Source organism: Heloderma suspectum, chromosome 5 (assembly GCF_057233095.1).
Source record: "Heloderma suspectum isolate Gila_16-S chromosome 5, 16-S_ref, whole genome shotgun sequence".
Lineage (NCBI taxonomy): Eukaryota > Metazoa > Chordata > Lepidosauria > Squamata > Helodermatidae > Heloderma > Heloderma suspectum.
The window spans coordinates 233,042,390-233,057,255 of NC_139462.1; the positions used below are offsets into that span (position 1 = coordinate 233,042,390).

Here is a 14,866-nt window from a genome sequence, read left to right on the forward strand (position 1 = left end):
GGGGCAACGATCCTAATTTCATGTGTGGCTCATGGGATCTGAGCCGGCAGTGACTGACCAGGAAAGAGCTCTTGTAGTTGTAATGGACAGTTCGACTGGAGTGTCGGCCGTGTGCAGCTGCAGTTAGAGGTGGACATGACAGAGGCATACAAAAGTATGCATGGTGTGGAGAAAGTGGATGGAGAAGTTTTTCTGCTTCCTTCATATTACTAGAACCCAGAATCATCCAGGAGCTGAGTGGTGGGAGATTCGGGGCAGACAAAAGTAGTTCTTCACGCAGCACGTAGTTAAACTATGGAATTCACTAGTGGGAGGTGTAGCAATGGCCACCTTGGATGGCTGCTAAAGGGAATTAGACAACTCATGGAGGAGAAGGCATGCCTCATGGCTATGCCTTCTCTCCTGATTTAGCATCAGCTGCCTCTGTTTGCCAGGCAGCTGCTGGGGAACAGAGGTGGGGGGTGCTCTTGCCCTCATGTCCTGCTCGTAGGCGTCCCATTGGGGCATCTGGTGTCCCCTGTGTGAACAGAATCCTGAACTGGCCAGGCCTTTCGTGTGAGCCAGCATGGCTCTTCTGATGCTCGTCTTACCTCACAGGGTTGTTGTGAGGATATACGCGGGGGAACCACGTCCGTGGGCTTTCGCTCCTCGGAGGCACAGCCTGCTATACACGCAGTAACTGTTACACAATCGCCTGTTGCTCACCGTGTGGATCTTGCCTACATGTGAGCTTGCAACCGCCCAGACTCGCTCTTCCTTGGCGCCCCAGCTGTGCACCCTCTGTGCGTGGGCTCTATCTCGTCTACTCCCTGCGGCTAACCCTTCACGACACCGAGGGAGCCACCAGCTCGCGCGGGCTTCTTTCTGCTGCCCTCAAGCTGCTAGTCCTTAAGACCAGCCACTTTCCCTCGCCCGACGCAGCGCGTCCGCGGCTGGCTCAGCCCTTGCCAGTCCTCGCAGGCGAGGGCCGCGCATGGCCGCGCTCCCGCCCGCGCCCGCGCCCGCGCCCGCTGCCCGGCACCCACCGGCCCTCCCACCCAGCGCCCCGCCCGAGCCCGGCGCGCCCCGGCGCCTGCTGGGAGATGTAGTTCCTGGCCGCCTTTCCCGAGCGGGGCTCCTGTGCAGGAACAATCTGGCGGCGCGCACGGCGGCGCGAGCCAGGCAGCTCGCGAAGTCCGCCCGGGCGGGGCCGGCGGAGAGGGGCGCGCGGCTTCTCCTGCGGAGGGGGGCCCCGATCCGGCTTCGCGGGACCCGCGGGCGGCCCCGATCCCCTCGCCTCCCCGTCTGCTCACGCGCCCTGCCTGCGCCGCCCCCCGCACACGCTCTGCTCCCCCCCCGGGGACGGGGCTGCTTCTCTGGCTGGACACCCCGAGATCGGGCAGGCGGAGTCGGGGCGCTCGTGCTGGGGCCGATCCTGCTCCCACCAGGATCCGGGCCCACGGATGGCCGTGGGGGCTGCCGCGCAGGTGAGGAGGAGGAGGGGCAGTTTGACACCCGCCGCCGCTTTGATGTGGCGGAGAGAGGCAATTAGTGCTCATCTGCATGTCTGCCGGGCCAAAGGCGGGCCGGGGCGGCGCGGGGAGCAGCCTCGGGAGCAGGCCCGGCGCGGCGGGGACGGGCGCGGCGCAGACCGGGCTGAGCGGGATCCCGGGGCGGGGGGCACCGGGGAGGCCCCGCGGCTGGCGGGAGGGCACGGGGGGGAGGCGCCCCTCGGCCGCGCAGGGGAGAACGGGCGGGGCGGCGCGCGGGGGACCGCGTCCTCTCTCCGCTGAGCCATTATTCGCAGCGCGTAACAAAGGCCGCGAGTCCGTCGCGGAGCTCCCTCGCGCAAGCCTCGCTGGAAGGCATTCCGGCGAGGCTTTTGCCGGAGGTCCGTCCGCTGGATCGCGGCCTCGGGTGTTTATTCCCCCCCCGCCAAAAGCATTCGAAAGAAGTCAGCTCTTTAAAAACCCCACAACCCGCGGCCAGCGCTCTATCTCTAAGCAGAGAGGCGCCAGAAACTCCGGCTCGCCTGCCCGCTGCAGCGCTCCTGCCGAAGTCCAGGCGCAGGAAGGTGAATCCCCGTGGTAAGGGAGAGGCATTTCGCGCGTGGCCAGAGACCCTGGCAGCTCTGTTATTGGGCAGAGGTGCGCCTCGGAGGCGGGCGCGGGGCCCTGGGTGCTGCCCCGACCGGCGCAACGGTGCTGCGCGACGCTGTGAAGCGGCCGCGGGAGAGGCGGCCGGCCTGCGAGCTCGCCTGGTGGCGGCGCTCCGCGCGCGGCGAGGCGGCCAGCCGAGCGGTGCGCTACCGCGCTTCGGACGCCCCTCAGAACTCCAGTGCGCTTCCCAGTGGGCGCCCATGTCTGTGCGAACCCGCCCACGGGCACAGCTGGTTGAAGGGAAAGAGGTTCTAGGTTGGTGAGGGTTGAGTCGGTAGGAACCGTGGCACTGGCCGCTGCATCGAGCTGTGATATATGGCACAGGTGGCGATCCGGCCCTCCCACAGCTGGTGAGCAGAGAGAGCGTTCCTGTGCACCAGAACATCCCGCCAGTCTGTACATCGCCAGCTGCCGGCTTGCCTCTGCACAAATTCACCCATGTGTTGTTGGGACTTTCCCTCTCCCAGCATCCGCTTAAGGCCAGCCATGGTCCTGAGAATTGCCAGGCAGGATTAGACCATCTCCTCCAGCACTCTGTCTTCCATTAGCAGCTGCAGCGATGCCCCAGGCAAGCTCACATAAGCAGGCGTTGTGGAGATACCCACCCTCTGCTTGTTTGGCCTTTGCATTTGACAGTCACAGATAGACTGCTGCAGAATGTGGAGGCTCACCACATGCCCCATCTCAGTGGCAATCACAGCCCCTTGTGGCAAGGAGTTCCATGGGTTACTTGTGCATTGCCTGAAGAAGCGCTCCCTTTGGCCTCACCCAAACCTGCTGCTAAACCTTTCCGTGGGATTGAGCTTGTCCTGAGCCGCCGGCATTCTTGCTTTTTGAGGTGCAACATGCTTTGCAATCCTTTTGTTTCCCTGTTTCTTGCTATGCTGGAACAGAGGCAGGGGACAGTGTGATGCAGAATGGGCTTATTTATTTGTGATGCTGATATACCACTGAATATAATAAAATCCCTAAGCAGTTCACGTAAAAACATTAAAAATCAAATTTAAAAGACATTATTCAAAACCATTCCAGCTACAATAACAACACAAAACAATACAATGCTGCCTGCCGAAGCAGAGGACCTGCCGCAAACTTTTAAGGATGGTAGATCAGGGCTGGAATTGGGGTGAGGTTTGACCTTCACCTGGAGCTTCCCCTAAATCCCTTTCTTTAGCACCATTTGAGTAAATTGGGGATCTCACAAAAGTGGGTACATTTCCTTCATGCTCCCGCTTCCTCCCCAGGCACCCTGGTCCTTTAAGCCAGGAAGAGTCCTGCCTGAGCCATCCCTTTTGGGCAGGCTGCCAAGACCAGCTCAGCTGCAGGAGGATTGTGGAGGACCCCATTCCCAGAACTTAGAAGGGGCCCCTCGGAAAAGGCTGGACAGATGTCTGTTGGAAGCCCTTTGAGACCCCCCTTTTGTCCCCCAAGCTTCATTTCCAGGAGCGGATACCTTGACTGCTGTTGTCGGCACCCTTCAGCTGCTCTTTTGCACTCATAATACCAGTAGTTAAAGAGTAGTAAGGAGGAGAAGATCCACCCCCCACCCCCCACCGAATGCATCCTTATGGACAAAGGTCAGGCTAGAAACCACAGTATTGGCTGTGGGTTGAAACCAGGAGGCGTTGCGTATTTATTCCAATTATAGCGTTTATAATTAACGTCAAATATAAAGGGCTGGATAAGGAATGCTGATGGAAAAGCCAGAGGGGCCACAGTCCATGAAAGCTTCTGCCCGAATGAATGTCTTTGTCAGGGCCACGAGACTGTCTCGGCTGCAGGGCTTATGGTGTGATGTCAATGTCAGTAGCACACTCTCTGCCCTGGAAGTCCTCACCCTTTATCTCGCATATCTGTGTGTGTGTGTCGGGGGTGTGCGTGACTTAGTTGCAAGGAAACTGCACTTTGCATGTGTTCAGAGACGTGCTTTGAGTCACTGTGTTGTTAATGAGCCCTGGCATTCCAGCCAAGACCCGTGGCTGAAATGGAATTTCTCGCCACACTGCGACAGAAGTGGCCGGATGGGCCTGCTAGCGAGGTGCAGGGTTCTGTCCCGTCCCGCATGCTGTGGATCTCTCTAAGAGCCGCTCCCAGCTGTGGGGTGGCAGGAGAAATTGGGGGTGGGGGGAGAGAAACCAGGCCAGCGTGCAAAGGAGAGGGAGGTGACGTGGAAGGGGTGAGAGTGGTGTGGCGGGGGGGGGGGCAGATTACAGAAAGGAAAGGGGCTGGGCGGAGTGGGGGGAGACGAGGCCCTGCAGGAAGGGGTGGGAATACAGCAACAATTCCGAAGGCAGGGAGGAGAGGAAGAGGCGGCTATCCAGGAAGTGATGGGTGGTCTGTGCAGGGGGGCGGATAAAACCGTGGGCCTATGGAGTGGAGCAGAGCGGAAGCGGGAGCAGGCAGGCAGGCAGGCAGGCTTTGCAGCCCCCTCTCTCTGATCTCGCCAGTCGGATATGGAGCAAGGAAGCTGGATCGAACATGTCCAGAAACTGGTTTGCGGGTTTCCCTCCTTTCACCCAGCCTGGAAATGTTACTCGGAAGCAGAGCAACGTACTGTTGGTTTAAGAGAAGAAAAGAACAAAACAGATAAACCTTTAAAAAATCTAGTAAGACCAGTGGAGGCTGGTGGCTGTGATGTCAGTGAGGTGCTGAATCTGCTCCAGGTTTCAGTCAGAACCAGTCTAAAGGAGCTATCCAAGCTGAGATGTTTCAGTAACTATTTCCAAGTTGCTTGGTGATTATTGTCTCTGTCTCGCCTGTATGTGATAGCGCCTTGGGCAGCTCCTTTAGAGTTCTGACTGGTTCTGACTGAAACCTGGAGCGGATGCTGCCCCACTGACATCGGGGCCACCAGCCTCCACTGACTTAAAGCCTTTTGGGACTCTGAGGAAGGAAAAGATGCCTCAAAAAACAAAGAAGAATCTTGTGGACCTTAAAGACGTACAGACCGATTAAGGCCGAAACCAGCCTTCCCCAAACTGGGGCCCCTCCAGATGTGTGGCACTACAACTCCCAGCATGCCCAGCCAGCGTGGTCTCTGGACGATCGGGCTTGTAGTCCAACCTGTCGGGGAAGGCAGAGAAGTTCTAAGGAGAGGGAGCACCATATTGAAAAGTGACAAATGCCAGATGGGCATCTCTGGAAAGCATGCAGCCCAGCTGGACAGGCTCTTCGTTCCGCACTACCCTGTCCACGCGCAGCCTTTGCAATCTAGCAAAGCCCCCACCTGGCAATAGAGTTCTGGTGCATCAGTGCTGCCCGTGTCTGAGCTAAAGACTCTCTCTTTGGCCCCACCACTCAGATGGAGGGCATAACGTTCTGCATGCAGAAAGCCCCCGGTACGCACCCCGGCCTCCCCAAGGTGTGAGAGAAAAACTGGAGGCTAAAATGTCAGGGTCCCTGGTACTGGATACCTAGGCACACTTACTTTAAATAGCCTCAGCTTGGTCCTGATGTTGTAAGCAAGGCTCCTTTGGGGACTGAGACCAGAGTGTTCACATTCACTCAGATGGACTTAAATTCTACAAATAAGGGCTAAAACCCAAGCTAAATGCGTTTATTAAAGAAAGACGCAGAAAAATAAAGTTTAACAAGCACACAAACCTTCCACTCAGCAACAAAGCAAAGATAAGACATACTCGCACATACGTACTTTACCAAGACAGGTGAAGGGACACTCTTCTCCACTCCAGACCCCGGCTTCACCCAAGGCCTAAGGAATAGACCTCAGAGTAGCAGTCCCAACCCAGAGTGAGAAGGAAGACCCCAGATCCGTGTAAGGCAGCTTCATATGACCCGTTAAAGGCAGATGTTGACCTGGTGAAGCCCCGAGCTCAGCTGAGCCCTTGCCGGATGTGATGACAGCAAGAGCCCTGGCCGTCAGAAGCACAGCTCGAAGGGGCAGTGTTTTGCTTGGACCGTGCGCGTGCATGCGTGCGTGTGTGTGTTAAGCCTCTTTCAGCCCAGGGAGGAAATTCAATTTTGGAGAAGTTCGGGGGGAGGGGGTGCAGGGAGCACATTCCAGTGGTGGGTGGGGCTGAAAGGAAAATGGGTGGGGCCAAACTGCCCACCCAAACACTAGCCTATTTTAGGTTCAAGCTCCTGCTGCCAGGGACTCAGCTGCAGGAGAGGTAGTTCGATCTTTTAGAAGGGGGAACAACCCTGCACAAGCCAAGGGAACCTCCACTGAACTCTTGGCAGTTGTGGAAGAGGGTGGGGCCACAGGAAGGGGCACGGCCACTGGGGGAACCACGGAGGGACAGATTGGCACCTAAGGGAGGCCAGATTTGGCCCACTGGTCTGAGGTTCCACACCCCTGGTCTTGGCCCGCAGATTGTGGCAGCATTGAATGGACTCCCGTTCCGCCGCCTCCAATGGGGACACGTAGGAGAGTCCATAATCTTTTTCTTAGGGGGGTTGTTGTTGTGCTTTGCATCTAGACGAGGGGGCTGCCTTGCTGGGCTCCGCTGGGGGTGCCAATGCAAGTTAAGGAAGCCGCACGCCCCCCCCCCCAAGCCTGACTCATCCTAACGTGCCACCTGGTCGTTGGCTGTTGCAGGTGCCAGTGCGGTGCGAGGACGCGGCTCTTTATCTCGCCCCAGAGCGGTGGAGAGGCTGGGCAGCGCGTGAGGACGCCATGCGGGAGAATTACGGCGCCACGATCGCTCTGGGTAAAAACAGGCCGCCTTTTCAGACGCTCCTGGCCTCCCAGATGAGGTCTGAGCTGGGCAGCTCCTCTGCAAGCATTCCCATTCTTTCCTCCTCTGCAAGCATTCCCATTCTTTCCTCCTCTGCAAGCATTCCCATTCTTTCCTCCTCTGCAAGCATTCCCATTCTTTCCTCTTCTGCAAGCATTCCCATTGCCAGCCATCAGGTCCCTGTGGAAAGGATGTCTGTTGTGGAGAGAATATATGAGACGTGGTTGTTGACTGAAGCATGTTCCATGAGTGAAGCGAAAATGGGACCTTGGAGACGAAAGCTCAAAACATTTTGGGCAGAGCGTGGCCAAGATGCAGCTGAGCTGCGAACGCCTGAAGCTGCCTGTGTGCCTTCCTTCCCGGTGGCGGCAGGGGCCCCGGACTGGGAAAAGGGCAGCCTTCCAGCTGGACAATCCACAGCTGTCCTGGTTGCCCCTGGGCACTGCCTTGGCTTCCGTCACCAGTCGGAGGGACAAACCACATGTGACATTAAAACGGCCTTCCGCAACCTGGTGCCCTCCAGATATGTTGGACTACAACTCCCATACTTCCCAGCCAGCATCGCTGTGCAGCCAGGAATGATGGGAATTGCAGTCCAACATGTCCAGAAGGCACCAGCCTTGGGGAAGGCTTTTTAAAAGTGTGTTTAAGCCGGCCATTTTTATTTCAAAGGCAAAACAGCCACGCGTGACCCCCATCTGGATCACGCACCTGATCCGGGTCAGGGCCCCATGGTGGCCAAAAATCTCCCCCGTCCCTGGGCTACTGTTTGCCCCAAAGAGCACTGCTTGCTGCGTACCGTCTGTCCCTGTGAACCAGCAAGGACTGAAAGCCTCCTGCCGCATCTGCGCTCACCGGCCATGGCGGCTGCCCGCCCCCCCATGCTAGAAAACGGCACCCGCCCAAAGGAACATTGTTCCCCTTTGACTGTGTGCCAGACATCCATTGTGACGTCACTGTGCACTCACACTGATACTCTGCTTTCGTGCTCATCAAATAATCCATGGCGACTTCCAGTGAAAACAGGCAAACGTTAATGTATGTGAGGCGGTCTCTTGAATACCAGATGCCAGAAACAAAAGACCCCTACCGAACTCCATCAAAATGCCGCTCTTGAAAGAAGAGGAAAAAGGGGAGTGGGCCTTGGGGAGCGGAGCTGGAGCTGTGCCGTGTCCTCCCTTACAGGGAGCGGAGCGGAGCTCAGGTTCACACAAACACGTTGACTTGATGGCGGCAAAAGACAGGCGCTGTTTTTTGTGCTGTCAGAAACGCTTTGAAGACACCTCGTCTCGGCAGATACAGTTTATGTGTTCAGAGAGGAAGTATTCCACTCAGAGGTGGTTCTGGTTTCCTGGCCTCCATTATCTTCAATCCAGTAGACTACAACTGGTAGTCCAAGACATTGGGAGGGTGCCAGATCGGGGAAGGCTGTACGCGCCGTATCCAGCATGCGAATTGCATCCTTTTCTGTTTTGCAGGATCCCCAGTCGCCAAACCTGAGATTGTTGCCCAGGCTGAGGAAGGCGGGCCACTTCCCGTCAAGGGTCAGGGGGAAACTGAGCCGAGGGAGCCACCCGACGGCGCTGCCGATGCAGGTCAGACAGGACTAGCATCCTTATCATGGCAGATTTCCGAGGGGGAAAGGCCAGCGTGTGGGACAGCTTGGCTGGAAACAGGACAGGTTACTGCAGGGTGAAATGATCAGCATGACAGGGAGGCAAAAGGAGAAGGGCAGCGGGCTTCTGAGCTTGACCAGCTTGGGGCGTCAGTGTCTGTAGGGGTGGTGGTGCAGTGGGGCGTAGGGTGTGAGGGGTGCGCTCGGCATCTCTTGCCATGTTGTGTGACCCGAGCACCACCCCAGTGTCGTCCGAGGTGTGGCAAGAGATCTTGGGCCCGCCCCTCAAACCATGCGCATGCACCCACAAGGGGCTTAGCAGTGGGCATGGACTGGTACCCATGTGTCCTGTTTCTGAGGTGGCAGCACATAAGAACATAAGAAGAGCCCTTCTGGATCAGACCAAGGGTCCATCTGGTCCAGCATTCAGTTCACACAGGTGCCAGCCAAGAGTCACAACCAGCTCAACCAAACCCCGGCTCAACTGCCTGTTTCCTAAATTCGGATGCCTATCTTTAGGAGCGGAATATACACAGTCCCTGAGACATTCTCATTGTAGTTGCCACCATGACCTAAAATTGTCAGACAAACACGGGGCTTTTGCCCTCCTTCTTTCCGCCTTTTTTCTCCCTGCAGCAGGATCTGTGCCTCCGGAGACTGGAAGCGCTGCAAAGAATGAGCGGCAGCAGCAGGCTGGGGAGGACCAGAGAGAGGCAGGGGAATCGAAGGGCCCCGAGAGAAGTTGCCCGGGTAAGGATGCGGCCTCCTCACCTACGGGAGAGCCAGCGTGGTGCAGTGGCGAGAGTGCTGGACTGGGAGCCGGGAGATCCAGGTTCTAGTCCCCACTCGGCCATGAAGCTCACTGGGGGACTTTGGGCCAGTCACAGACTCTCAGCCCAACCCACCTCACAGGGTGGTTGCTGTGAGGATAAAATGGAGGAGGAGGATCATGTATGCCGCCTTGGGTTCCTTAAGGAGGAAAAAAGGCGGGATATTAAATAAATAAATAATTAAATTCAGGGGTTGACCAGCACTGGGGTACGTGCTGCCCCAAGTCTCAAGGGAGGCCCATCAGAGCTCTGCCACAGCCTTCCCCACCCTGGTGCCGTCCCGATCTGTTGACAACTCCACTACAACTCCCATCATCTCCAGCATAGCCAAGGGCTCAACTGCATATCCAACACTAAAAAAAAAAACACTATAAAAGACCCAACTGTTACGCAGAGCAATTTCGAATGAGCAGTTTATTGCGTAGTAAGATCAAATTCAGTTGTGTGGCGCAGCGCAAGAAGCCCGTGCGCAAGGGGAGGAGAGAATTAAATTGGGACTGAGCTTACAAAATGCACAGGAGGAGGAACGTTCTAAGGCCACACAGGGACGGGCGTCCAGTAGTGAACCCGTGTCATGAATCTTCTGCTTCTGGAGCTTCCAGAGCAGGGCCCAGCTCCAAAAGCCTGTTTTAGATGCTGGCCCAGGTGAAGGGTAGCACTGAAGAGAGCTCCTCCAGGTATATGCTGAGTGTATGCATCTCGCCCCACACTCCTGGAAGCTGGTGCGTGCGCAGGATGTAAGGACGCTCAGCGTTGTGTGCCTGGCTCCTTGAGAAGAGCTGGACCCTGGCATCTCTCAGTAGCCCTATTCGCATGAGTGAAAGGGGCCGCAGGGCCACGCATGGAGCTCCGCCCCCAGGGTCGCTCCTCTCACCCCACAGCATCAGTCCTCTGTGACGTCTGCGGCAGGGGGCCCTCCTGGGGAGTCTCCTGCGCAACTGAAAGCACTGCGTAATCCTGGTTGCAAATCATGCCAGGCGTCTCCGTGAGGACAGGAGCACCCCCTCCCTGGGCCGCAGAGATTGTGGAGGGCACAGGGCAGCGATGGTGGGGGCTGAGAGGAGCAGTGCAACTTTGGGAACGGGGCCAAACCACCCCTTCCGCCACAGGTACTGCGCAAGGACTGCGCAAAAAGAGTGCATTTGTCAGAACTGCCCTCTGCTTTCAAACCTGGTCATGATAAACAGAGAGAGAGAGAGCACCGCTGTATTCTGGTGGGGTCCAAAGGAGCCCTCCCCCATCCTCCCTTTTTTGCATGGAGATCTCCTTGGTGTCCCCCCCGCCCCCGTGCATAGGAATCCCAGTTCTGCCCTTACCCTCAAGCCTCCTTCAGCCCCGTCCACCTGACGCGCCCCCCTCCGTCTCTCCTGACCTCTCGCTTTCCCTCTTTGTCCCCTGGTCCCCACAGGGGAGTGGCTGATCCGGACCGTGAAAGTGGAGGCGGAGGACTACTCGGAGTGGCCGGCGGGGCTGAGCGCAGAGGTGCTGCTCTCTGGACTGCCGGTCGGGGGCGTCTGTAAATCGGAAGGCCTGAATCCCGGGGAAGAGTGCAAAGGCAGCGGGGGCCTCGGGGAGCTGTCGGGCCTGGCCCTGCAGCAGTGGCAAATGCTGAGCGAGGAGAAGCCCCTGGGTTGCCCCCGATGCGAGCACCCTGGGCCCCCGCTCGGGGGCAGCCACGGGGACCCTCGGCCGCGCCCCTTTGCTTGCTCCCAGTGCGGCAAAGCCTTTGGCAAGAAGGCCCACCTGACGCGGCACGCCCGCGTGCACACCGGCGAGCGCCCCTTCGCCTGCGCCCACTGTGGCCGCCGCTTCTCGCAGAAGATCCACCTGGGCTCGCACGAGCGGGTGCACACGGGGGAGCGGCCCTTCCCGTGCGACCGCTGCCCCAAGAGCTTCCGCAAGAAGACGCACCTGGCGCGCCACCAGCTCACCCACACCGGCGAGCGCCCCCACGCCTGCCCCCTCTGCGCCCGGCGCTTCGTCCACCGCCGGCACTTGCTGCGGCACCAGCGGCTCCACGAGGAAGGAACGCCGCCCCGCGGGGACAGCTCGGGACCGGGGCAGGCCGCAGGGCCCTGTGCGGGGGGCCCCGAGCACGGGCAGGCCGCAGGCTTCTGCGCGGACCACGGCGATCCGGGGCAGGCCGCAGCAAGCTCCGGTGGAGCGGGGCAGGCCATCGCCCCCTGCAGAGAAGGGAGCCAGCTGGGACAGACCAGCCCCTTGTTCCGGGATGAGACTGACCTGGGGCCCTTCCCCGCCTCCTGCCCGGGGCACGCAGAGCCCTATCAGGGCTCCGTCCTCTCTAAAGCTCGGGCTGAGCCGGACCTGGGAAGAGCCCCTTGCATAGAGCGCGCCCTGCGGAGGGAGGCGATGACGCTCGCCCTTGCGTACCCGGCGCAAGGGCACTGCGCAGCCCTCTGCGGGGCGCCGGCCGGGGCCGAGGAGAGCGCCCCCGGCGTGGAGCAGGTGGTCGGCAAGACCGAGCCCGCGGAGGACGAGGCTGCCCGCCCGCGGCCTGAGGAGAAGCCGTTCCTGTGCTCGGACTGCGGGAAGGCGTTCGCCTGGAGGAAGAACCTGGCCTCCCACCAGCGGCTGCACGCGGAGGGGGGGCGCCCGTTCTCCTGCGCCGAGTGCGGCAGGGGCTTCAGCGATAAGCGCCACCTGACGGCGCACTTGCGGGGGCACATGGGCTTGCTGCCCTACGCTTGCCCGCACTGTGAACGGAGCTTCGCGCACCGGGCTGGCCTGGCCGCCCACCAGTGCGGCGGCCACCTGGGGCAGCGCCCCTTCGCTTGCGGGGAGTGCGGCCGCTGCTTCGCCCATAAGAGGCACCTGCAGCGGCACCGGCGCAACCAGCACTCGGCAGAGCGCCCGTTCCCCTGTGCCCAGTGCGGCCGCACTTTCACCACCCGGGCCAGTCTGCTGGCACACGTCAAATCCCACGCCGGCCAGCGCCCCTTTGCCTGTCCGCTCTGTGGCCGGGCGTTCAGCCGGAAGTCACACCTGGCCCGGCACGAGGCCGTGCACACGGGGCTGCGCCCTCACGCCTGCACCCAGTGCCCACGGCGCTTTAGCTCCAAGACCAATTTGGTGCGGCACCAAGCGGTGCACACCGGCCTGCGCCCGTATATTTGCACCCACTGTGCCCGGAGTTTCAGCCGCAAGACTCACCTCTTGCGCCACGAGCGTACCCACACCGCCGCCCCCCTGCCCAGCGCCACCAGTTGGGCAGCGGCCTTGCCACAGAGCTCTCTGCCCCAGCAGCAGCAGCAAGAGCAGCCGCTTATCTTCCCCATGGCTTTTGAGGCCACGTGGCAGTGACAAAGTAGCCTCCTCCTTCTGCTGTAGGCAAGCGTCCGCTCGTCTGTACTCTGTGCTAAAAACGTAACACGCACACACACGCAAAAGGGGCTCTACACACGGAGGAACCCATTTTTAGCAGCCTCCATGAAGTGCAAATTCAGCATTTGCTTATTTTGCACAGTTCTTAAAGCAAAGACAATACAACTAAAAGTTAAAACGGAACTTTGCATAATGTTATTATTGCTAGTCATGTGTACAGGCAACAGAGTCTCTAAGGGCACAATCCTACGCATGTTTAGACTGAAAAAAGTTGTATGACTCACAGCATGCCCTGCTGGCTGGGGCAGACTGGGAGATGTAGGACTTTTTCCTGTCTGAATATGCATCGGGTTGTGTCCTAAGGCACTGAAGTCTTGCGTTATGGTGGCTGGAATTTGTTCTCACCCCTCTCATGTAGTTTCTTAGGTTTCACCAGGTACTGCCTACATACGTTCAAGCCTATCTTAACTGCCATAAGGGCTAGAAACGTGGCTTTGCGGGGAAAGAACGGGACCTGAGATCCTTAGAATGCTAAGCAAAAGTGAATGGTGTGCTTGCAGAGAATCGTGGAATGCACACAGACCTGAGTGTACTTACCTGGCAACTGGCTTGTATTGGACAAAACACCTCAATATCCCAACATCTTCAGCTTTAAAAAATAATGGAAAAGGTTCTTTTTTTTTTAATTGAACAAATCATTTTAGTAGCATCGTAAGGCAAATGTAAATTAACGTTTTGTAAAACCTCTTATGTAAACAAAAATAAAGTAATTACATTCTGCTGCTGGTCCTGATTCTTTGAGGGTGGAAGCAGTACGTGGAAGTACCCCAGTCGTGTCTTGAATGCATCTCGGAAATACATGGATCTCCAGCTGCAAATTTCTGTCTGCTTCAGATCCAAGAGATGGGAATTGGATAAACTGGTAAAAAAAAACCCTTGATGGAGCGGATTTCTCACATATCCCTACTCTACAGGCATTTGTTAGTATGTGCCTAGGGGCCTTCCTGGGCCGTGTGGATGGTGGAGGACATGGCTGCCCGGCACGCTGGTGGCGGGATGCTGGGCTTAATTCTGCAGCCTTGTGAGCCCCTTGTATCCTCCTTGTGCTTCCTCGCTTATTAATATGTGTGTGTGTGTGTGTGTAGCACCATCAGTATGTGTGGAACTTTGCACTAGGGAGGCACTAAGTAGACTGGTAGATCTCCAGGTGATTTGCTGTAGATCTGAGTTATTGGTCCCAATCTAGCCCTCCAGGGTTCCCCAGATGGCTACACCACTTCCTGCAACCATGGATCGTTTAGTAGTTTCCCAGCTTTTGTGCGGATCCACCCCCCAGTCCTTCTAAAAGGATGAAGTGCCTCTCCTAAGGCGTAGTTATGGGCAAGAAGAGCTTTAAGCTAAAAGATGCTGGTGCTGGGTGGTTTGGGAATGGTGACCCCCCCCCATTTTTGCCTTTAGCCCCATGCACCACTGGATGGTGGCCCATGAGAGCTTCTCCGAAATTGAATTTGGCTCTCCGGCTGAAACAGGTTTGACACCCCTGTTGTAGATTGCTTAGAGGTTTCTGGCTCCCAATAGTTTAACAATAGCTATAAAAAAGTCCTCCCGCTCCCCGCCTCTGACCAGGCTGTTGAAATCAAGAAAATTTGGGTGGGGAGGGAAACAGGAGTAGATTTGTGTGAGAAAGGATTTGTGTGCCAGCTCCAGTTGGTCTGAAAACACATTCCTGGGCTGAGCATGTGCTCAGAGGCACCTTGTTCTGCGATCCTAGGCCTGCCTTCTTGAGCCACGATGTTGCACTTATTTCCAGAAGGGTGGTCTGCTGGAGCAAATGCAATGCAGAGTCTTGTGGCACTTTAAAAGACAAAGGGTGCAATGCTATGCATGTTTAGACAGAAAAAAAAATCCTACAACTCCCAGCATTCCCCAGCTAGCCATGCTGTCTGGGGCATGCTGGGAGTTGTAGGACATTTTTTTCTGTCTAAACATGCATAGCATTGTGTCTTACACTACTTTTCCTTTAGTCTCACTATTTACCTTCTGGGAAATGAGTGTTGTGACTGGCCATAACACCGTGGCAGCCATTCTATGAATGGGTAACTGCCCTGTGGCAGCCATTTTGTGACAGTGCCCACAACAGTCTCAACGTTCTGAATGTGCCCACCAACCCAAAAAGGTTGGGGACCCCAGTATGAGAGATCCTGTCCATGCCCTGAGGATTTATAATCTTCCTTTAAGATGTAT

At 57.5% G+C, this 14,866-nt stretch overlaps 1 protein-coding gene across 2 annotated transcripts; it reads left to right on the forward strand.

The window, feature by feature from the left end:
* Window positions 1–1,067: 1,067 nt before the first annotated feature.
* On the forward strand, window positions 1,068–14,485 carry ZNF467 (zinc finger protein 467). 2 transcript variants are annotated; one of them, XM_084860052.1, is made up of 5 exons: window positions 1,068–1,466; window positions 6,697–6,808; window positions 8,314–8,430; window positions 9,087–9,200; window positions 10,689–14,485. In XM_084860052.1, the coding sequence occupies exons 1-5, from the start codon at window positions 1,443–1,445 to the stop codon at window positions 12,599–12,601; spliced, it is 2,280 nt and encodes a 759-aa protein (XP_084716178.1). In that variant the 5' UTR covers window positions 1,068–1,442; the 3' UTR covers window positions 12,602–14,485. The 2 variants fall into 2 exon arrangements, with proteins under 2 accessions (XP_084716178.1, XP_084716179.1); XM_084860053.1 differs by having other exon boundaries at window positions 1,078–1,466; window positions 9,090–9,200.
* The last annotated feature ends 381 nt before the right edge of the window (window positions 14,486–14,866 follow it).

Excerpts from the sequence above, each read along its gene's own strand:
- ZNF467 (XM_084860052.1), top strand. The coding sequence starts at position 1,443 with ATGGCCGTGGGGGCTGCCGCGCAG. Across the intron at positions 1,467-6,696 it reads CCGTGGGGGCTGCCGCGCAG|GTGCCAGTGCGGTGCGAGGA; the intron begins GTGAGGAGGAGG and ends TGGCTGTTGCAG. Across the intron at positions 6,809-8,313 it reads CGGCGCCACGATCGCTCTGG|GATCCCCAGTCGCCAAACCT; the intron begins GTAAAAACAGGC and ends TCTGTTTTGCAG.